At 38.4% G+C, this 24,430-nt stretch overlaps 2 protein-coding genes across 2 annotated transcripts; one reads left to right on the forward strand and one right to left on the reverse strand.

Moving 5' to 3' along the window:
* The first annotated feature begins 291 nt into the window (after positions 1 to 291).
* gas2b (growth arrest-specific 2b) lies at positions 292 to 10,535 on the forward strand. The gene is made up of 7 exons (XM_053321297.1): positions 292 to 499; positions 1,773 to 1,882; positions 2,434 to 2,575; positions 4,376 to 4,439; positions 4,708 to 5,266; positions 5,370 to 5,477; positions 10,332 to 10,535. The coding sequence occupies exons 1-7, from the start codon at positions 292 to 294 to the stop codon at positions 10,533 to 10,535; spliced, it is 1,395 nt and encodes a 464-aa protein (XP_053177272.1).
* A 4,462-nt stretch (positions 10,536 to 14,997) lies between these two features.
* Positions 14,998 to 22,629, reverse strand: tmem276b (transmembrane protein 276b). The gene is made up of 4 exons (XM_053320442.1): positions 22,010 to 22,629; positions 17,998 to 18,111; positions 15,756 to 15,893; positions 14,998 to 15,536 (listed from the first exon to the last, which is right to left on the reverse strand). The coding sequence occupies exons 1-4, from the start codon at positions 22,404 to 22,406 to the stop codon at positions 15,289 to 15,291; spliced, it is 897 nt and encodes a 298-aa protein (XP_053176417.1). The 5' UTR covers positions 22,407 to 22,629; the 3' UTR covers positions 14,998 to 15,288.
* Positions 22,630 to 24,430: the final 1,801 nt, after the last annotated feature.

The raw sequence follows: 24,430 nt of genomic DNA on the forward strand, positions 1-24,430 counted from the left end.
CATCATGGCATCACTTTAAGAAGGATCACAAGAATGAATTATACCCTGATTAAGAAAAAGTGTTCTGTCAAAATAAAGCAATAGAGTCAATAGAGTCAAAAGTTATACATGAGCATGTACAATGAATGTAGTTTACATCTTCACTCCTTTTAAAATCTCTTGGGATTTAGAGACAAATGCAAAATGTCAAAACCAAAGCATCACAAGAATGTAATCTATCAAAAACAAACTAAATAAATATTTATATCATTTATTCCACCAGGATCTTTCAAAGACGACCGCAGCTGAAGTATGGACACTGAAGTGGAAGTGATGAACATCAGTGTTGAAAGTCCTCTGACAGGTTTGGGGATGAACTGTCTTCTTGGCCAAAAGTATAGACACTCTGGTCCGGGCCTCACCAGTCCTCAGGAGTACAACCAGTGGCTTCCCTACCGCCACGACGCCAGCCTGCTGCCCATGAAAGAAGACCTGGCGTTCTGGCTTAACAACATCATGGGTGAGACAGCTGTCCTGTAACTAAAACTGAACACTAGAATCACTTATTTACTTTTGCAAAACACCCACAGGACTATTTTGAATTTCTGCCTCAAAATTATCAGAAAGAATGTAAATTCTAGGCTTTAGTATAATATATTTAAGTTAAAATGTCCAAATATCACCTGAGGCTGTAATTTCTTATCCACAGATGAAAAATCACTTCACAATGCCACTTTGGAAATTGATCTTTTGTTTTAAAAACAGGTGAAAAAGAAAAAGAGGCACATTAACCTACTTATTATCCAAATCCTTGAAATACCTTTGAATGAAGGGTGCTGTGCTGCAGTAAAGGGATTTTTCTTCCACTTTACTGCATTGTGAGAGAAAACATAAAGGCTCTACACATGCCACAACCTGTCGGAGGGAGTCTGGAAAGTGCCAAGACTCCAACATGATGAGTTTTGTGACTGATAATAGTTTTTACTAGAAAAAAACAGCTTATGGGTCAGGGGGTGTGATAGGTTTGGACATAAAAAAGTGGTCAAACTAGTGCCACTTTGAATGTGTGTGAATTGCAATATACATGTAGCTTACTAGCTCCTATGAGCTGGGGATGTTAATAAAAGTAATAAAAAGGCTCCTTTTGGTTGGTTTTTATTTCTCAAAATTGTAATTATTCATCAGTACTGTTTTTTAACTAGTAGGTTGTTTGTGAAGTTCAGGGCGTTAAAAGACCGTAGATATGGGCGCGCAGGTGTTCGAGTGGCTAGAGCGCATGCCATGTAGGCAGCTGACCCTGGTTCGAATCCTGATCGGAGGTCCTTTGCATGTCACACCCCCCTCTCTCTCCCATGTTTCCTGTCGGTCTACTGCTAAATAAAGGCGTCTATGCCCTTATTTATCTTTTTTTTTTTAAAGACAGCAGATACTTGGTTTAAAAATAAATTCACTCAATCTGTAGTTACACATGCCATAATGAGACTTCTGGCTCACCAGCAGTATAATAAGTAGCTCTTTTCCATTTTCACCATATTTTCACTGTATTTTATCTCTTCATTTTCTTTTACTATATTCAGAGATTTCATTGCCTTATGAGACCTTGCTTACAGAAGGACAGTTTTCTCTTGCAGTGACAAAGTTGACATCTGTTGATGCACAGGAACATATTTATTTAAACTGATCTACTCCTTTGGGAATGTGTCAGATACAATCTGCTAAAAGTACAAACCTTAAGTTAAACAGATAATTCACTGCATATAATTTAATGTATCTTTGTGTGTATATTTTCTCAGGTGAGGACCTCACAGCTAACAGTCTGATGGAGAGGTTGGATAATGGCGTTCTCCTCTGTCAGCTGGCGCAGCTGCTCCAGGAGAAGATGATTTGCATCAACAGTGGCAAGGTGCCGCGGCGCACACATTTGCATGCTATTGCAGAAACACACAACCACACTCATTTCCATTCAACAAAAAAACCCCACCAACAAACAGTGATCTAACCAGTTTTAACACACACATTTTAGCAACATACCAAATTAACTAGTGCTTTTTTCTGATGTGTAATGACTACAAACCTGTAGAAGCCATAATAAGACAGATGAGTTAAAACTAACCCGTACACAGAGTCTGACGATAGTGTAAGCTGTGTCTCAGTTCTTAAGAATCTGTTAACTGCAGGATAAATACATGATAGAATTCTGCTTGCATAAAATGTAATAAAGCTGAGAGATCCCAAAGGAGGATTAGATCACAAAACCAGGTCATGCCTGCGGTCGGATTCATAGTCAGACACTGCTTATTTATCACAAACAGGTTCCTGTTTGCACTATGCAAACCAGCATTAATCCATTGCAGAAATAAGAAATGTTTCCAATGAATACTTACTGTTTCTGTGTGGATGTTTGTGTCAGTGCATATATATATGTTTGTATGTGTGTGTTGAATATGACTACAGCCTTTCATAAGAAGAGTGATCCAGTGGCGAGCTGATGCAACTTCTGGATCATTCTTCGCCAGAGACAACACCGCCAACTTCCTTTACTGGTGTCGAAAGATCGGCGTTGAAGAAGCTTACCTTTTTGAATCAGAGGATTTGGGTGAGTATGGACCGAAGATTGCACTGAACATTATGTAGCTGAAGATCTTTAGTCATTTTATGAATGAAGGCCTGGAGTCAATAATGACACACACATATAGTTTGTTATTAAGTATATTAAAATCTTTAGGCATAGATCCAATAGCAAGAACTTTATTGTGTCTATTTGTTGTGTGAAAACATTATTTCCCTTTTATTTCCTCCGTAATCATCCCATTCAGCCTCTCCGGCACTGTTGTGTTTAGTGTCCTCTTGTTTTTCAGTTTTGACCCTGTGTCTAAGTAGACACAACAAAGCACTATGTTGCCCAACATATATATTGTTGGGCTTATCTCTTGAAAGTGATGGATTATTCATCATTTCTTATTCTTGCAAAACAATATAATATATAAAAACATATTTTATTACTTCTTGGGGCTGGTTTCAAATAAGTAGTGTTTATATACATTTATTTTACTTCGAAAATAGGTATTACTGGTGATTTGTAGGCCTTGATACTTCCATAACTCTAATACTTCAATAACAATCAGAGTTAGGGCTGCCACAAACAGTTATTTTCATTATCAAATAATCTGTGATTTTTTTGTCAATTAATAGTTTTGTCAATAAAATGTCTCAAAACTGTTTAAAAAAAAGCAAATAGCAAATGTTTGGTATTTAATTACTAAAACGATTAATCAGTCATCAAAATTGTCACTGATTAATTTTCCCACAATTGTCCAATCAATGAATTGAATAATCATTGTGGCTCTAACCTGAATTTAAAAGTGGATAGTTTTGATTAGGAGCTGAATGTATTATGCAACTTAATCAACTGCTCACAAGTTCATTGAAATTAATAAATAAGGAAAATTAAGATTTTAAAACGAGTCAGACAGCGATCGTGCTGAGTCACTCTTCTCATGAACACCTGTTGTATGTGTGATGCTCTGTGTGCCTGTGAAGAAAGCTTGCAGTTAACATGCTAACGTAGTTCTTCAATATCTGTAATACGCTTCTCTATGAGCGTCTTCTCCCTTGGGCATGTCTATGCATTGCGGCAGATGCGTGAGAAATGTAATGTGCAGGTTAATCCTCACCAACAATAAGTCTCCCCCCCGCAGGCGGTCTAACCTACTTCACTTAACTAATTGAGTGACTGGGAGAGTAAAGTTACTATATTTTGAAAGGCTTCACTTTAGGCTCTAGTGACATGAATGTTTATTCTGTCTCTTTTCTCCTGTTTCCCTTTCTTGCTGCAGTGATGATGTAATGGTGGATATCAAATACAGGTGAATAAGGATAAAATACCCATTAGTCATTGTGACATTACTGTATCTGTTTATTACATTATTACGTTATTTTGTTTGTCTTTAAGCTACACGCTCTTATTCTTTATATTGTCTCCACTGTCTCCATATTTTAAGGACGGCGTGACACATATTGTAGTTTTACATACTTTTATGCATGCTTAACCTACCACCATCTTCACAAATGACGTTTATGGTCCAAACAGAGTGCACAGAGCCCCTTTTTTAATGTATAGATAATGGACCGGAGGCAGAAGATGAAGCTCTTATGCCCTCATGCCCTCAGCAGCACATCCAAAGCCCACAGGAATTCCAGCTCCACTTCAAAGATAGAGAAGCACAATAGAGACGGGGTACCTCCTGAAATGTGCCTTCTCTGTTCAAACTGCAGCTCGTGTTTTCCTTTGACACAGACAGGAGTTTATCTCCGGAAATATCTTTCCTTTCAGAGAGTGACTTTTTATTTTCTACCCCTCCACCCTCTTTGTGCTTTATGCGTGTGCTGTATGAAGTCCTCCATAAGCAACCTCGGGAGGTGTGCCTGTGCCTGATGGACCTGGGGCGGATTGCAGCCAGGTAACTAGACAAGAAGATCTTTCCTACGTAAGGCAGGTTCTCAAAAGTAAATCACTCCTGAATCACACTGATTGATGATTTGACCATTTATCGGTTATTTTATTTAAAGTATAGTTTATATAGTTAAATAGTTAATTTTATAATTGACATATCTCCTTGTAACTGCAGACCCCTGGTTAAGAATCAGTAACCTGTTCTACTGTATGCCTTAGTGTCAATTTATTGTTACAACTTTTGATACTTTTTTGTTATGCCAACCCTCTCTCAGGTATGGAGTGGAGCCTCCAGGGCTTGTGAAGTTGGAGAGAGAAATAGAAAGGGAAGAGGCAGGGTGCTTATCTCCATCCTCACCCCTGCCCTTCTCTTTTCTTCCATCGCTGTGTTCACCATCACATTCATCCCTGCCTCCAGCCTCCTCTCCCTCTCCCCCTCCTCCTTTTACTCCTCCACCAGCACCCCTCACTCCAAGCACAGCCACTCTGTCTGAACCCCTCACTGCCTCCCTTGCCTCTGATCTTCCATCAGCCACAACAGACCCAGTGCCTACATGTTTACCCCCCCCTCAGTCCTCCCTCGCAGTCTCTAACCCCTGCACAACCACAGCATCAACACAAACACCTTTGTTTTCCTCATCCTGCATCACTAACACATCTGCATCCACTTCACTGTCAGCACCCTCCACTCCCACCGCCTCCTCCACCACACTAAAGAACCACGCTCTTACAGCTACACCTCCCACTCCCTCTCGACCTGCAGCTCTGACCCGTCAGTCCAGCAAATCCACAAGACGAAAGAGCACAAGTGCCAACAGCATTTTGGATGATATTGTACGTATTTTATCCTCAGTGAAATTAATCATATTTAAATTTTCAAGTATTTAAGGTGTATACTGTATGTTTGTACTCCCTCTCTCTATCTAATCTGTTTCAGGTGAGAAACATTATTGAAAATCCCCCTTGCAGCTGTCCCACCAGGTTCGTAGTTGAAAAGCAGCCTAAAGGCTGTTACCGCATCGGTGATAAAGTTATGTACATACGGGTAAGTAATGTATGTTCTGGCTTGTCTCCTATAAATTATGTTTATGTAATAGTAATATGCAACAGCAACACAATGAAGAAACATTGTGCATTAATGTATCTGGTAAATGGCAAAATATTTTGAGTGTATTTACGAATTGTCCACTGACAGTATTTAATTAAATGTTCGTACAATATCTGCTTGTGGCAACTTAAGCATGATTTAACTATTAATTATTTTGCGTAGACACTTTAAGCTCTTAGTTATGGTTAAGAGGTCTTGGTTCAGCATTAAAGTATCTTTCACTGTGGACTTGGGGCATGAGAAAGGAACTAGTTCACTGTATTAACATTCAACTGAAACCATGAAAATGTGGTGCTGTCTACACTGGAAAAAACATCCCAGGCGAACATAAATTAGGCAGCAATTATGTTTCTCATCAAAATATTTTTTTTTTGTAAAACAAATTGGAGATATGTGAACATAATTTCTAAAAAGACAGTGTTAGTTTAAAATCCCTTCCTCCACAAGTTTAATATTGCTAATATGCTGTTTCATAAGAGTAGTTTAACTCACTTAAGTCAATTAAAGCGACAGTAATGTAAAATTAATGTGAAACCTAATCTGTGTAATTATAACTGGATACTGGATTATAAACCAAATCTTATGGTTCAGCCAATGAGGATGCACCATACAGTAGATGCTATAACACATAATTAGATATGAGGCCCTCAGGTCTTTAATCAACAGTTGAGTCAGCAACAAGTACAGTCTGTCAGACTGACAGATTTGCAGTCATTTGGGATCGAGATGTTGGCGCCTTTCAGCTTCCCTGAGTCGTGCACCACCTGTATGCCTCCGTACAAAGGCTCGAGGAATGGCCTTCTGGGATGTAGGGTTGCTTGGCAACCAATGGTCAGGATAAGACCGGGTTGACAATGATTTTATTCAGTACACAGACCTTCTGCAAAGAGTTCAGACCTGAATGAAAAATAAACACGTTCCTTTCAGGTTGATTTTGCAAAGATATGGCTGCAGTGTGCAGTTCAAATGGCAGCCCACTTGGGAGTCCGTGTCCATCCAGGTGGGGAGGGTTATGAATTTAAGCAGAGGGATATACTATAGTATCTATCTGTACCCATACAAAGAAAAAATGGCTTCAGTGTATGTTTAATTCACATACAGTATTCACTCAGCAGAAAGTAGACAGTAACAGTGAGTAAAGTTTATTGTATAATCCAATAAATGCATCCTTTCAACTCCATATTATGAGGAAAACTTTGCAACTTTGGTGTCTAATTGGTCACTTGTTGGAACCCATTTAATGCTTTGTTAATCTTATTGGAAAAACCCCATTGACCTTACACTCTCTCAACTGGTAATCAATGCTGTCAGTGTCAGTTTTTTTTCACAACAGATTTACAGCTAAGTTTTGACTTGCTGACAGACAACATAATTTTTTGCTCCCCTTCAAGTCAGACAACACCTGTTTCTCCACAGCAGACCTGCCAGTAACATAGGAGCACATTTCTAAACACCACCTCAAAGAAAACTGAGGCAATAAAGATGCGATAAGCAGAGTTATTGCTTAATAGTGAAGTCCACAGAACACATAATATTAAGAAAATGTAAATGCAGAGGAAAATATGTTATATTGTTTTCCTTCTTTATGTCTACTATTGACCTTTTGGTGCTCACTGTCTCTGTGCAGCCTTGCAAATATGATGTTTCACCATAACTTCATCCGCCTGTCAGTTTTCAGCCATAATTACTAGTTTCTAGACACTACTTGCACTGCTTCCTTCCCCTTTCTCTCAGCTGCTGACAACACAAATACCTTGTCTGTGTGAACAGAGCGCTGCAGCCTATCGACCCGGACTCCATCCATTACCTTGAAGCTTACAGCTGCCTACACGTGTGGAGGGAAACACGCCATAAACCTCAATTACCATATACCATGATAACCCCCGCACAGCTCCTAGGAGAGTACGCCATTCAATGCGTGCAGACCTTTTTAAAGAGCAGATACTATTGATTACCGAGGCAGTCATTAGCGAAGGGTTTAATCAGACAGCTTGTTAATGAGCGGCAGAAGCATGACTGCCTCTCCTCACGTGTAAACTTTCTACCCCACCTCCCCCCCTTCTCTCTATTCCCTCTGGAGACTATTCAATCAGGGTGGCCCTGAAGTGCTCCGCCATTCTTTGGTGTTAAAAAGGAGGAAGGCTTTTCTTTCTTCTCTTTCTTCTTTCTTCTCAATTAGGCTCTCCTTCAGCTTTGTAGCAGGGTCACAGTCTGACTGTGTCACTGGGAGGAAAGACATTCAAACACCTCACAAAATCAGACCACATTGGTTCTTTGGTTATCATGTTATCTACATAAAAGATAAGCCTAAAGAATAGAAGGAAGACTTCTCGTTTTTGAGCTCTATCTGTAGCTGAGCAAAATCACCAAAATGAGGATGATGATTTTTTTTTTCTGGCATTCAGCTGAGCATTTTGGCAGCAAAATCTTCATCATCCTCCCATATTAAGTGTCCTTGAGCGAAATATTGACTCCAAAGAAGCTCAAAGGTCTTTGTAATGTAGGTGACCCTGACCTCTGACCTAACTGGGCAGGAACTATCAATACTACACACAAGTGTCTGTTACTAAATTTATCATTTATTAATCAGCTGCTTCTCTGTGAGGCTGAACTTACATAACGTGGGCTAAACAATGATGTCAGCATGTTTAGGTGTGTTTACTATGTTAAGCATTTTAGCATGCTAATATCTGCTAATTAGCACTGAACAATTTGTACAACCTTTCAACTTGCATTTCACTCAAAACCATGAATGTCAGCCACGTGGTGGTATCACCAAAGTAACTGGGGTAAATCACAGGGGGAACATGAACGCTGGTGCAACATTTCATGGCAATTCATCCAATTGTGGGACTGACTGACAAACTAAATTAAAATTCTAGTCATGCAGCTACTAAAAATATTGGTTCTCATCCTTTAAAATAAGTCAAGTCAATGTTATTTATATAGCCCAAAATCAAGAATTTGGCTTAAAGGGCTTTGCAGTCTTGATTCAGTAAGGAAAAATTTTTTCCACCGACTTATCAACGTGATGTCAGGGGATCTGAAAGACAACATGATGTAGCCTGCACAACACGTGTCTGCATCAGGCCATATACTATATTCTGTAATGCTGCTGGATTTGTCTCTTTACGGTATATTTTAGAAAAGCTCACTGTACTTCAAAAAAAAAAAAATCAAAAATTCAAAAGCAGCGGATATGGCTAAAGCCTGACTCCTACTGGCGGCTGTTTAAATGACTCCCATCCCTGAGTACACTCATGCATTTTTCAGCATGAGAGGAGAGAGGGAATCAATGGAGCTGCCAGGGAGGACACAGGGGAATCCAGACGGTGGTTTATGGGATGCAGACGTAGCATCTAGTTGTAGAGACAGAAATAAAGCAGTCTGCCTGACAATGGGAGTCTGTGTAGAGTATTACAGTCCAAAAGGACGAAGGTCGGATGATCATTTTGATAACTAGGTTGTTGTTATGTTTAATATACTGGAGAATTCAGTCATCGTTAAAATGTAATCAAATTTTAAAAAAAGAAGTGTTAATTTAAGCAACTTCATTTGATCAAGATCTCTTTTTTAAGAGAGATCTGAGAAAAAGAAAATGAATAGTCAAACAAACCAACACATTTAAATCCATATAACATCAAGCGAGTGACAAATAAGATTAACATAATTAACCAACCTAATATAAACATTACAATTAGCACTTACAACATTTTTACTAACTTGTGAAAGCAACTTTGGAAGCAAACTTAAGATGATGACTGTATTTTTGAGAATGAAGACCTGTCAAAGTTACATTCACTCCACGTCTGACAGGAAATGGTTTATTTAGGGTGTCAGACTTGACCTCTGTCAACCTCAACATTTTAATCTGCAGACTGACAGCTGAGACAGACCAGGTCTGGGCTTTCCTCCATAGCTGCTTGTGTCGCCTGCCCTGTTTGTGTGTGTGTGTGTGCGTGTGTGTGTGTTTGCCATTGATTTTTCATCCCATACCTGTGACACACATCTCCCCACATTGGTGGAGCAGATCTGCTTGTTTTATCACATTCTTAATGGCTCCTTAATGAAGGGTTTATTGGCGATATGGCGAGAGGGGGGTGGGCCAATGCTGACAGGACAATGAACGGCTTTGCAAAGCCTCCTGGGAATGTTAATGTCTCTTGGGAGTTGTGGGTCGGCACTGAACTCATCTCAATCTCTCCTTTTAATTTTTTTTTCTCCGGCTTTATATTGTGGCAGTAGTTGCCATGGCAGCAGTTGGTTTTCAGCTGTAAAGACGTCTGTTTGTGAAGAATGTGTTGATTCAGATACAGCTGACCTCTACTGGATCTACTGTTGACAGATAGACTGGATATACAGTTGTTATTTAATTTAAAATAGTGCTTATTAGGTGGTTTGCGTGTGGGTGTGCCTTTGTGTGTCACTGCGTGTGTGTGCATGCATGCTCATATGTGGATTAATCCTCGGTGTGTGCTCAGCTGGTGCCACGAGGTGTTGTTTCATTTGGTTTAATGAGATTTTGACAAAGCTATCCCAGAGATCATTTGCCTTTCATAGCCTGAGCTACACATGCAGGAGAAGCTTGTATATATTAGATTGTGTGTGTGTGTGTGTGTGTGCGTGTGTGTGTGTGTGTGTGTGTGTGTGTATGGGGGGTTGCTCTCCTCAGCTCTGCTTTTCATATAATTGAGAATTCATATACATCCAGACAATAAGTCAGCCAGAAAATGTATGCACACTTTATTTCCCAGCATTCCCTACTCGACTTTTTTATGTCACCTTGTGCAGATGCTGAATGAGCGTCACGTGATGGTTCGTGTGGGCGGAGGCTGGGAGACCTTCATAAGTTACCTGCAGAAGCACGACCCCTGCAGAGGACCAGTTGGCAGATCTGAGGTCAGGGTCTGTCGGGACAAAGCGAAGCCACCCAGTTTGAACATCTCGCCTGACAGCTACATGGTGGTCGGCGCCCATTACCGCAGCAAGAAGTAGACTCACTTTTGTTTCTGGCTCTGGTCAGCAGCAGTGAACACTCACTTAATTGTACAGTAACTATACAAGGTCAATGATTTAACATGTACTTCATATCCGTTATACCTCAAGTTTAAGAGCAAATCAGACCTTTTCTATTTAAAAGCAGAGATAAGACTCTGGATATCACCTTTGTGCCGATGAATAAATTATTCAACCTCAGGCAACAACCTGACAGTGAAGCTGTATATTCCAGTTTTGTGTAGTACACAATCATGTCATTGGTGTTAAATTATACTGTTTGATTTGTCCTCTTATAGTAGTAGTGTTAGTAAAGATGGTAGTAAGTGATAATAAAGATAGGTATATACTGTATGTAGTTTGAATTTGTATGTTTGAGCTTTTGAATTTTGAGTGACCAGGTTTGTTCATGGAAAATTGAGAAGTGCTGTTTTAAAGATTTAAAAATGTTACAATAATGTTTCTGTATTTTACTGGATAAAATCTGTTTGGATTTGTTTGAAATAAAGTTTATTGTGTCAACAAACTGCTTATGGGCAAATCTGGACAAACTTTGTTTAATTACAGCGTCTAATATTGTGTTTGTGTCATCATTCGTCATTTATTTTTATTTAGTAATACATGATGATACTTGTGTGTATTTCTTGTTTCTTTCTTGCTTGTACATTATGGCCTTGTAGCAGCAAGTTGATCGTTCCAGTCCTAAAAAAAGCAAAGACACATAACATCAAGTCCTCCCTCTAGATGGCACCATGTCCTAAGTGACAAAAGGCCAAGCCTCGCCTCTAAGCCTCTTTGGAGGACGGTGCTCTCCACACTGCTGTCATAAACATAGCTTCACTCTATGTAAATGTTCATCTTTGACTGGACCTATGCATCCCACAAACAACCTCATCCCCACAGGTATAAAAACACACAATTTCCCATTATCAGCCAGTTAAGGAGAGCCACAGATTAAAGCGTTTGAGAGTTTAAAAAAAAGAAGCAATATTAGGGGAGAAGCTGCTAAAGGAAATCTCCAACTTTAAAGAGGAAAACTGAATTCTGGGGGGAAAATAACACTGAAAGTACAAATAGTAATTACATGTTTTTTTTATTTCAGTAAAATAAATTAATTAAAAATGGACACAAGTTTTAATATTGAAAGAAACTAACTGTAATGAGATCATGCAAGACTGTAATGTCTTTTTAGTCCCCACACAACTTCTGCAGTGGATTGAACCAGTAAAAATGACTTGTAGAAAATAATAGCTGTGCTACTGAAACAAGTGCCACTTTAAATGGTGGCATCACAGGGTATCTCTCATTGCACACAGTACATTTCTAAATTCCTCATGAAACACAGGAAGTTGCCATTTGAGAAGGAATTTACAACAATTTTAAATACATCGTTACACTGTGCTGACTCCATCCTTTCTCTAATACAGTATTCTTTTTTTTTTTTTTAAATGTTGCTACTGTGTGCTACTCTTTTTGTCCTGAAACTCAATCCGATCATATCCAAATCTTTGTTTTAATATCCAGATATTGTAATATAATTATAAAGTATTTGACATATAGGGTTGCAAACTTTTCTGTTATTACTTTTAGACAGAGTTCTGCACATGTACAGTAGTGGCACATCAGCACTGGAAAAGTCCAATTTTCCCACCAAGAATACACAAACAAGTTAGTTGTGTGCAATCGTGCTTCGGTCCTAACAACCCATTATACTTGCACTTGTACATTACACGTTACTGTTTACAGTAATACTTGTATTACCGGGCATCAATTTGGGTGTAAACTTTATAAAACTAAATCACCAAACAGTATTGCATTCTGTAAGTCGTAGGACATCAGAAAACACACCGACTCAACAGTCAGTGTAATGACCATAAATATAAAATTGTTTTGTTTTCATAACCGTATTTTAATATTCACGTCCTTGTTACCTGCTAACCCTTAACACACACCATGATATAAACCCAAACTGTAAAAGACACAACAGGGTGCTTATTACATGCTTTAGTCAGTTTTTGTTCCCATTTGTGACCTTGCTAACGTACAATGTATAACTCCACCTGCTCACTTTTAAAAGATCCAGCGAAGTGCAAAGATTAAACAAGACACTGAAGATGCAGTTTTCAACCATGCCACAGTTCATTTCCTCGACTTCTGTATGTGTTTGCATCATGAGGAGGTTAATGGTGATGGTGAAAGGACTGAACATCACATACAGTGTTGTCAACACACATTATAACACCTTTTTTTTCTAAGAAAGTTAATTGACATAACTGATAACATCTCTCATAACTCATCTCCAGCAATTGACGTTATAAAAAACTTCAATACACATGGCTGTAATATTCTTGAATCATGAACTTGTAGTGAAAATAACAATTGAAAATAAATTCAGTTTGGTGAGCAGGGGGGTAAAAACAGAAAACTATCTGCTGTGAGTCATCATCCAAAAGTGTCACCAGGTGAACTGTTTCCCCCTTTTCACTCAACATACAAACCTGCTCTGTTCTGTTTTCAAAACCTGTTACTGTGCCCCCGTCCTACATATGTGTATTTTTTATTTTGTATTTTGTAAGTTAGTACACAAAAACTACTGTTTTTTAACTGATCTGTACTAAGAATACATGATTCAAGTTGAACTGGTAATTTGAAACACTCCCAATTTTACATTTTTTTTTTTTTACAAGAATTCATTACTGTTTTTTTTTTTGTTTTTTTTGTTTACCCTTTTTCAAAAATGAAGCTACCTTCGTCCACATAAAAAGAAAATATATTTTTTTATAATGGGACATCAGTGTCCATTAATGCTTAGAAAAGCAAGACATTGTAATACTTGTGATTTTACGTGTACTTTATTTTGTAATTTTTTAATGAGTATATCGTGTGTATTTGGAACACAGCTTTTCGTGTACAATGCTGCATTCAAAGGCTTCTCTAAATTATTATTTGTGCTTTTTTCCAACATTAAATTAGGAGGTATTTTCAATCCAACAATTAAATTGCAGAAGTATGGAGTAATGGAATATCCTGCCATTTGTAGCATCTGATGGCTCAGTGTAATGTCACATCATTGTGTACTGAGATTTGTATTGTAAATGTATTTTTCTAAATAGCCATGATGGCTCCTGTAAGTGTTGTATTACATGCTGATTGCTAATAAACGTCATGAAACATGCCATGAGCCTTAACTGAATGTGCCATCTAACCTTCATGTAAAAAAACAAAACTATTATGACATAGGGTGATTTCCCATGGCTGCTTGTTTCATTGTTTCAGCCATTACTGAGCCAGGTTTGAGTCAAGACAGGACGACACTTCTCCCCTCAACCTTTGTGTGATGTCACTATGTTAGTGTAATAATTGCAGATGAGGATTCAGAATTCAGCTTGTGCTTTCATTTTAAGTGGGATCACTAAAAATATTGCATTTTTTCCCCTAAAACTGCTTCACTAGCTTGTATTGAGAGTATTACACAAAATGCTGATCAGTATTGAGGGTAAACAATGGAGCAATCAAATACTTCACCGCAGTTTGGTTTCTTGTGTTGCTCATATCAGGTTATGATTCAGTTGTCAGCAAACAACTGGATCTGACAGAGCAGTAACAACACAGCTGTATTAAGTCACAGCTCAGCAGTTACCGTGATTTAATGCTTTCTTTTACTTCTCAGCTCTTCTTTTCACTCGGTACCACAAAATACCTTCATGTTGCTGAATCCAATAATGGATTCAAGCTCTAAGAATCCTTTTTTAACAATATGTGAAACGGCAGAGTTTACTTTAGCACACATTTCCATACTGTCAGCCATCATTACTTCTAACCTAAAGAAAACAAACATTCTTATTCAAAATCTACTTCACACAAACAATGATTTGGATCTACATAGAGATGCATTTTGTACATATAGAATCTTTAAAGAAGCATCAAACGATTTGTTTTTCAATGCAAATTAAGTTCTGTGTATTTTATCATACTGACCACGCTGCTAGATCCATCGTGTGCTCTGCAGAGACTGTAGACATCTACCCTGGGGCTAATGTTTTGATATCAGTAAGTGTGCTACACTAAAGATAAGCAATGGGCAGTCAACGCCAGATTTTTTTTTTTCATTACGACAACAACACAGCACACATCACTCGACTGAAAGAGGAATGCTGACAGAATGCTCTGGCCTGATGTTTGTGTGGTTGTTCCGTTTGGAGGATTTCTCTCATGATTCATCCAAAATAAGAGAGCATTTGTGGAAAAGCTGGTGTGTGTGTGTGTGTGTGTGTGTGTGTGTGTGTGTGTGTGTGTGTGTGTGTGTGTGTGTGTGTGAGTGTGTGTGTGTGCTTGTTTGTGCCTGCAGGAGTGTGCTGTATGTGGCAAATGCATTTAAGAGAGCACCATTTTAAGACAAATTCTCCTCAGAGAAAACAGTCACCTTTAGATCGCCGTAAAGTCAGCATGTCAAAAATCGGAACCAAAAAAACGTCTTATTTGTGCTATGAGAGAGATGCCCCAGTCATACGTTAAGTGTTGGTGGTCCTGGAGTTCCCTCAGGGTTTTTTGAGAATAGGTGTGTGAAGTTTGTTGTTACTTTGCTCCCTCTGTCACAACTCAGGCACACTGAACACTGAGCGAGGATGGCGATGTCAAGGGTGGTGTGAGATGGTGATCAGACAAAAAAATTGTTTCAGAGTTAAACATCACGGTTGGAAGGGTGTGGTTTGTGCGCTCCGTGGGTCAGTTGCTTCACGGCGCCTCCGTCCTGTCACACGGTTCCATTCTCTTGCCTCGGCTTGTGGGTTGTTGTGCGAGCAGGCGTGCTCAGGGAGGGGGCCAAGGTGCAGAGGAAGCCAGCCAGCAATGTGAGACCGAGGCCCCCCCAGGCACAAAACATGGACCAGCCATAGCCATGGCTAATGTCCTCAGGGAGTCCGTACATGTAGCGGGGGTAGCGGGATAACTCAAAGTTGATTCCTGCCACACATGTGCACAGGGAGATGATGCAGCATGTTCCTAAGTGAGCAGAAGAGAAAAACAGTAATTATTCAGTTCCTTCATCTACCGAGCGTCTTATTGCAGGACAAGAATCATGTTACTGCAGGGCATTGATCTACTGTCTCATCTTAACCCCAAAATGCTCTCAGCTGTCACCAACTAAATAAAGAAATTGAATAAATTGGATTTTGTATGCATGCCTGCATGTAGATATGAGCATATGTGCTCTCACAGTACCTCCCATGAGAAAGAGTAGCCCAGCTACATATTGCATGAGGTCATGCTGCTGGCAGCATCCCAGCACTCCAATGATCCAGCCAAAAAGAATGATGGACACAGCCATGCCCACAAATCCCGCGGTCATTCTTCTTAGATCTGCAAGCAGAGGTTAAAATTTAATTTACAGGTACTGAACAGAGAAACTGGCAACTATTTTAAAACTGGAAATTAGTCTGCAAAGTTAACACCATGAACAAATCATTTGATTTATTTAAAACCCTGGAAAAGGCATTGAGCGAGAACCCTCATTTTTACATGTAGGAGTCCCAATGATTACAGTATTTTAACTGTTGTAGTCATTTCCCTCATAACAATATATAATGATAAAACGGAATTAATCCAGCAGTCTGGTGACGCAGCAATTGACAAGTTGTATCCCTGAAGCTACACTAATGATGGTTGAGCATCAGTTTCCACACTGTTCTACCACTGAGCAAACAGGTAACTTTATAGCATTATTTTAGATGAACTGTCAACCAGAACAGATCAGCCAGAAGAGAAAAAAATAAAGAAATGAACATGATGACAGAAACTTCATCTGCAACTTTTTAAAATTGCCACAAAATGAGAACATTTGCTGTTTTTCTTTTAGCTTTTTAGCAGACAGAATCTCTTTGGGTGTTGGACTTTTGGTCATACAAAATAATTACATTTGGAAAGTCATCTTTAATGCTGGAAAATAGTGATGGTAATTTTTGACTGTTTTCTAGACATTTGAAAAACTGTTCCAAGTGTTACACTTTATTACACATTTGGGACAGTTTCTGCTTACTGTAGATTTTAAGGGCAGTAGTATTGTTACTTTGTTCAGCATAATTTTGTAATGGATGATAATGACAGCAGTAATAATTATAGAGTTAGAACTGTGTTCCTAATATGTTGTCTGCTGCATTAACATACATGGGAGGGACAACATTTTAGGAACACTTTTTAATATAAGCAATGCACATAGACATAGACATACACATCCACCATCACCCACTGTGGCCTCAATGATTAACAAAAAGTGGAATTATCACCTTTCTGACATAACAACAAAAACTGAAAATGTATTTGCTTCATAAAAGTAGAATTTATGTCGAGTTGTTGTATTGTATTGCATTAGATTGCACAGGTGTTCCTAATAAAGTGCCCAGGGAGTGTTTGTCTTATTAATAACACTTGACTGATGCTTTGGTATAGAACATAACACTACAGACTCACAACAGCATCCAATTTAAAATGGAAACGAATTAGGCACATCTCTGCTGAAGATAAAACAACACAGTGAGAAGCAGTACGATAAAAGTAACCGTACATCACACAGAAAACCACTACTGGCCAATCCAAGGTCAAAGAACTCCTGCACCCTCAAGTGAGAAATAAAAGCTTAGTGCATTTAAAGGAGAGAGAAATTTAAGAGAAGACACACTGATATGTGCGGCTGTATGTCCTCTTTATGAGCCATTTTAAAGGCAACGGCTCACTAATAGTGATGACCTGATAACCTCTGATCATGAGTCTAGATGTGGGAGAGATGAGCTTAGGAGGTTAATGATATGTTCCACAGCAAACACCCTGCTGTGCTTAATAAATAAAAAGTATAATTGCCCAGCAACGAACAGGTAAACAATGAAAAGAGGTTAGCATCACAGCTAAGCTTCAAGTTATAAGCTAAAGCTGCTTCAGCTGTAGACGAAAGACAGACTCCTAATTCATGGAACATTGGAGGAAATAACCGAGGATAAGAGGGGCAAGAATTAATTTCATTAGTTCTACAAAAAATAAACAAATTCGGGTATTTTATGAAATAGTCAAACCAACATAAACAGCTTCATCACCTTGTCTGTGAATGATGTGAGAAGAAACATACAGAGAAAATGAGAAAGGACCCAAAATGATGCCTTGAGGCACACCACATTTCACATATTCCAGGGCCAAACAAAACTCCTTCTCCTTGTTCTCCAGCTTTGAATAAGGAGACATTAACTTAATCAATGGCCATTTTCAGCTGGTAGAGGATAGACTTTCATTTTTTTCTGGTTTTTCTGTAAATTTTTTTCCCTTTTTCATTACTCAAAGAGAAAGATAATTGAGCACAGAAGAAGCAGAAGGCAGAAAAATAAACATGGATGAACAGAAAAGATAAAAAGAATAATAATCAGTGACTGAACCAACAAGTTCCACAACTCCAAACACAGAGAAGCACATTCAGACTTACGGAGTGCATGCCATTCATCCTGTCGTATGGTCTTTGTGATGTTGACGGGTAAATTTCGAGGGAGGATGGACGAAGAGTAGTGATACTTGACTGGGGTACATCTTTGAATTATCCCTGGCAAAAAAAAAGAAAAAAAAACAGACAATCAATAATTGGAACACAAATATCCTTAATTTAAGAAGAGAAAAATAAGTAAGAATCACATTCGTGGGATTATCAAATAACACACACACACAGTAGAAAAGCTTCATATTTATTCTATACCCTCGCTGAGTTTTGATTTTCTGAGTTAGCCTTATTAACCTAATGTTCCCAGCCTCTTTTCATTCTTATTATAAGAGGATAAGGAAACAATATGGAAAATGGATGATTTTACCAAAGGCTATATAAAGAGCCTTAAATGCACTTATTTAAAGTAAATCTTCTCATATTTACTTGATGGTCAGTAAACTAAAGCAGACACAAAATTAAAAGGTTTTGGGGGCACGATTATGTGGTCCAGCTTCTATTCTATATGGAAAAAGATGTTATACTTTTTTATCATTGGCCCTGCATCATTTTTGTAATTTCATATTTAAAGGTCATTTCTACTATACTTTGCATATGTTACCACCAATTGGAACTACGTTAGACATCTTTCTTTCTTTCAGTGGTTATAAATCTCACATAATGTTTGTCAAAGCTTTTGTGAAACCCGGACTTCTGCTATTTTCTGATTTTAAAGCCCTTTCCTTCTAAGTCAGGTTTATGATCTCCTAAACTTTGATCTGCTGGATCTTTGTTAATGACTCCCACAGCTACTATTGAAGACAGATGTTTTTATATTGGGGTGGTTCTTTGACTTCAAATATTCCATGTTTTCCAATTGTGAGGTGTTACAGCAAAGGCAAACATAGCAGCACCCAACTTGAAATGTACTCAACGCTGATTTTAAACAAAGCATAGCCCACCTTACAGTTCAAAAATCAGTGTTGTTATATGGACTATCACCTGGATCACATCTGTTTTGAATGCTGATTCCCACCAGGCAAAACATTCCATCTCATGTTGAAGAATTACTACAAGTAATGACGTGAGCGACAGACAGTGTTTAAGTTCAAACCTGCATAGTGTTACATTACAGTATATAGTATTTCACACTGACCCAAAATATAGTTTTAAACACTTAAAAACAATGACTGACAGTGACAATGTGCTGTTTATAGCTGTAATGTGATAAAAAATGTGTTAATTTAAGTGTCAGTGTGTAAGAATCCACATCAGCAGATATAGTTTAACACAGAAAAATGTTATTTTGCTTATAATTGCTGTCACAACAAGACAGACATCAAACAACATCAAACATCACAAATTATAAGAAGAAAATAATTTACAACAATCATGTTTCATGATCAGAAGTCTTCAATTATTAAACATTTTGCAGCTTTTATCTTCGTACTGTCTGATTCTGAACAAAGTTTTGCCAATTGCATCAACTGAAAGCTGTACATTTATGGTTTGAATGTAGATGCACTGACAAGTTGAAATAAGTAATGCCACACATTTCTGATTTGCTACTGACGTCTGATCTCACTTCATGGACTGAAAAGCATAATCATATACTCTAAAACCTTTTCAGAGCTATATTCATTTTCATTTAGGTGCAGTTATGTGTGATTTCAACATCATATCACTTTCACTGTGTACAAGTTCATGTCATTTTACTACATTTCAACATATAGTAAATGTGGCAATGAAAAGGAGAGAAAAGATCAGACATATTATGCTTTTATATATTTTTTCACTTTGTATTTAACTTGCTGCAAACCAGCAATTAGTTTTTTATAAAGGCGGATCAATGTCCATTATGGTTGATCTCTGCATAGTTTTCAGTGTCAATATTGGCACTAAACATTCATATACTGTATTTTTACAACTAAAAGTAAGTGTAAAGTGTAAAAGTAAGTGATTAAATTGTTTAAAATCAAGTGTTACTTACATTGCATGTGCATTTCCATTACTACAACAGCCAATAATGAATGGATTACATCATAACTTTGATCGAGTAATATTCAAATCTTCACCTACATTGTGGCTGCTTGGAGCTCAGCATGATGAATAAGGTGCTGTGGTGCTAGTAGTAGCTCTATTCATTATTATTAAAATGGATAGGTTCATAGCTTTTAAAGACAGTCTTAAATGGACATTGAAACACAGTTTTGATAGCTGTAATCCTTCCTCCTGTTCATACTTACCATTAGTAGATCCCATCGAAATGTGCTTACAATGGAAGTGACAAGGGACCAAATCTACAGTCCTTCTGTGCAAAACTGTATTCAATCATTTATCTGAGGATATCATGAGGCTTCAGCTGTCTGAGTCAAATAAAGTGGATATTTTCCACTTTACAGTCTTTCTAGTAAAAAAACAAATCCTCTTTGTGTCTCCATGGACAGTGTTCAAATGATTGTAACACAAAGACAGTAACTTTGAAAGATATTGAATTGCTTTGACTAATTTGGAAGACTGAAGCTTCACATCAGCTTCAAATAAACTTTTAAATACATTTTTTGCACAGGAGGAAGCTTGTGGATTTTGTTCCTCATCACTTATTGAAAGTGCATTCTGAAGGGATCTTCTAATGGTCAGTATGAATAGGATTAATTATAACAGCAAGAAACACGTGACAGTGTTCCTTTGGGCACCTGACTGTTGTTTTAGGGCAGACTTTAATACATTAATACATTTTTATTTATTGTATTCAAGTAACCAGATTCATTGTTAGGCAGTTAAACACCACATCAACAGCTATGGACACAATATCACAAACATATGATGTACAATGTATATCTGATACAACAGCACACAAAAGATCCATTTGAAAAGCTATTTTTTAAATGTATATCGTACCAGTTGAAGAACAGGACTGAGTGAACACTTTTCAGAGACAATGTCAACAAAAACAGTCAAATAACGAGCTTCATAAAGATAGCATATATTTTGCAGAGGTACTGATGTGTTCATGCTATAAATGCACTCCTGGAGACTGAGTGGTACATCAATGTAAATAAAGAGCTGTTTTCACATGTACCTGTACACTGTGTGTGTGCATATTATCTGTACTCTGGTACTATATAATGATTTTTGACATGGAGAACTGTAAGCTGAGAAATGTACCCAGAGCTCTATGATCTGCTAAATTTAAAAATATATCTTAATAGTAGGTTGCAGATTTGACAAGACAATTCAACTGTTAACCTAACCATAGAAGCATTAATACTTGTTTCTAGGTTGTTTGAGTCATGTAGGTTTGGAAGATGCTGGGACAACATGGTGTCATTTATATTTTTACAGAGTCGATGTTTGGAAAAGAAAACTGTACAAAATGTTTCATATAGGCTGTTTTAAGGTGTAATAACAAATCTAGGTTCATCTACTGTGACAGCTTTAATTACAACAGCTCTTTATTCATTCATTTTTATGCATCTTCATAGTTTCTGGACCTTGCTCTGAACCTGGTGCACCCTGAATTAGTGGGGCCTGAACTATGGCTTCTCATGCTCTTTAGTGAAGAGGGCTGATTGAATAGACCTATATTGTGTTTCTCTGTTGTGCCTCCAACATTTAAACCAGATTTACCAACGATTTGTCTCCTGCTTAACTATATCCAATCCCCATTTTATGACATGCTGTACAGTTAACATTAAAGGGCTTGTTTAGTTTTCTGCAGGATCTAAACGGGATTCAGAAAACAGAAGGAGTAACTGAGACCGGCCATTATCTCAGGAGGAGAAAGAGGAGGCTCACTCAGTACCATGGACAGCGAAATTCTCAAATAAACGAAAGAGACACATTCCTCTAAAAAAGCCACCCTCATCTAGTTGTATAGATTCATATTTATAAAAGGAGACATATTTGAGTATAAAAGGGGAATGTGGGCCTCGGGATGATCCGGTGTTTGTGTCAGGCTAGGTGTGAGCTCATCGCTGAGCATCACGGCCTGGTGCTCACAAGACACGGCAGACTGCCTCACCTTTGTAAATAAGGTCCTCGGTTTCCAGGTCGAATCCTTCCCGGTGACACTTCCTCCAAAGCCCGGAGATGGTGGAGTTAAACTGGCGGCTGCAATGGGACTCCATGGTGGACACTGCGGCCAGAAAGTGCCGCTTCTCCCTGATGAGAGCTCCAGCATCTGGGCCATTACCTTTCCTCTCCACGCTCTTTGGAGGCATCTGGAGGGGGAGGTTGTGGTTTGAAATGTAGATGTAACCCGGGTCGTTTCGCTTGTTGGCATAGTTTTTACACCTCTCCCGATGTCTCCTCGCATCGGTCTCGTACCAATAGTCGGTGCAGATCGCCATGGCGAGCAGCCCCAGCGCACAGAAAGCCAAGAAGAGCCCTGTGCTGGTTAATATTTTCATAGCGGCCATCTTCCCCCGCTTGATGGAGAGAGCCCAAACAGTCGCAAGAAGGTTCCTCCGTGGCCGTGGTGTTGGTGGTACCGCGTGAAATAAATCACGACGGCACTCACAGCCTCACGCCGTCCTGCACGGGGAGCATGGTGGTGCAAGGCCAGTGTTGTCTGGACTGGATGCTGCGGTCTATTGTTGTACCCGGTGGATGCAATGTTGTTCCCACCATCTGTTATGGTAGCTACAGGAGGAGGAGAGGGGATGGATGGCGACCAACGCTGTGATGAGGAGGCAGGGGCAGGGGTGTAGTTGCGCTCTCTCTCCTCCAGGTTGTTGTTGCGGGATGGGGAGCAGACAGGAATGGGCTCTGTTATGGGGGAGTGGTCATTTGTGATGCTTGAATGGTCACAGTTTTGCTTTGGTAAACAAGTTAAAACACAGGTGCGATAAAAGGAGAATTTAATTCATCTGTGAAAAAAAAAAAATCAAGAATCATTCCTTTTTTTCTACCTTGTAAAGTAGTTCAAAACACACACAAAACACATAAATGATAAGTTCCTCAAGAATATCAGGCTACTAGTAGGCCTAATTTTATAATACTCAGACAATTAACAAGATACCAGTTTAAGCTGTTGAATATTTGTTTGCTATATGTATCCATTACATTTAAAACCTTGTTGGATACCATAGGTCACTATATAAACATATTTACTATTAGTATATTAACTCTATGGTTTCCACTACAACCATTAAATTAAGTCATTATCCTATATGATCTAGACATTATGTAAAAATTCAGAACAGAGCTTAGTAAACATCTTTTATTTGTAGTTTTATATGTTTTCATTTACAATACTTATTCATTTTTTGCTTTTACTGTCCCATGCCTCAGTAATGTTGGATCACCCTGCATGAGTAAAGGTTAAATTGATGATTTAACATTTTCCCCCATATTTTAGTATTATGTTTGCAATTAATTACTTGCTTTTCTTTCAATATAAAGTTGTAAACAATAGTATACGGTATTCCAATGGGATGATTTGATTATGTGGTATTCTATATAATAAACACATAAAGTAGTTAGCTATAGCAGTGGTTTTCAAAATCTGAAACTGTGGACCTCCCCCAAGACCAAGCTTGGAAAAAAGCAGCCCCTCACCCTCTCTTAGTTTACATGGTTCACTCACTTCCTGGATGCCTATGGGATCATTATTATGTTATTTGAGCCCACAGACACTCCACAACAATGGAGCCAAAATACCTGATATTGCTGTTTGACCTACTTTAGACTACATCAAATACATAAAGTCTTTCCTAAAGTTTGTATTGGTTTTTGACTAATACAGTTAAGTTCCCCAAAACTACTGTATCTCTGAACTAAGACTATTCTACATGATCTCCTTTTCATAACTAATGTAATAACTAATGTCATATTTTTTCACTTCCATTCACCTGCCTCCTCTGAAATTGTTTGGAGCCCCTCTCCCACTTTGATAACCTCGGGACTATAGTCATGTATTTGTATTGCCTGACACCAGACATGCATTTTTTTCTTGTATTCTGAATGCTTACTTTTATACTGTAACTTTCATACAACCTGCTTTGGCAACACTCTACTTAATCATGATCATGCCAAGAAAGAAAATTTGAACAGGACTTTCTTTCACAGCAGACATCATCAAAAGCTACTAATAACATTTAGCTCTGCTCTATTCAAGTGTCTCAGTAGGTCATGACTGTATGAAAGTTAACACACAACATGCAGCACAGTGGCAAGTCCCTGAGACTGAAGCAGCATAAAGGATTTCAGCCATAATTCATCATTATTTACATCTGTGCTTTTCTACTGTCAGATATTAAAAGGTTTTCTATGGAAAAGGCCAGTTGCTTTAAATGATGATGAATTCTTACATGAATGTGAGCCTTTAACTCATTTTGTTGAATAGATCGGTGTGTTTAAATGAGACCAAGCCACTGCAAAATATAATACATAATGTTTCAGGATTTTGTGAGCAGTAATCCAGTGGTGACACTTAAAATCG

Source organism: Scomber japonicus, chromosome 1, assembly GCF_027409825.1.
Source record: "Scomber japonicus isolate fScoJap1 chromosome 1, fScoJap1.pri, whole genome shotgun sequence".
NCBI lineage: Eukaryota > Metazoa > Chordata > Actinopteri > Scombriformes > Scombridae > Scomber > Scomber japonicus.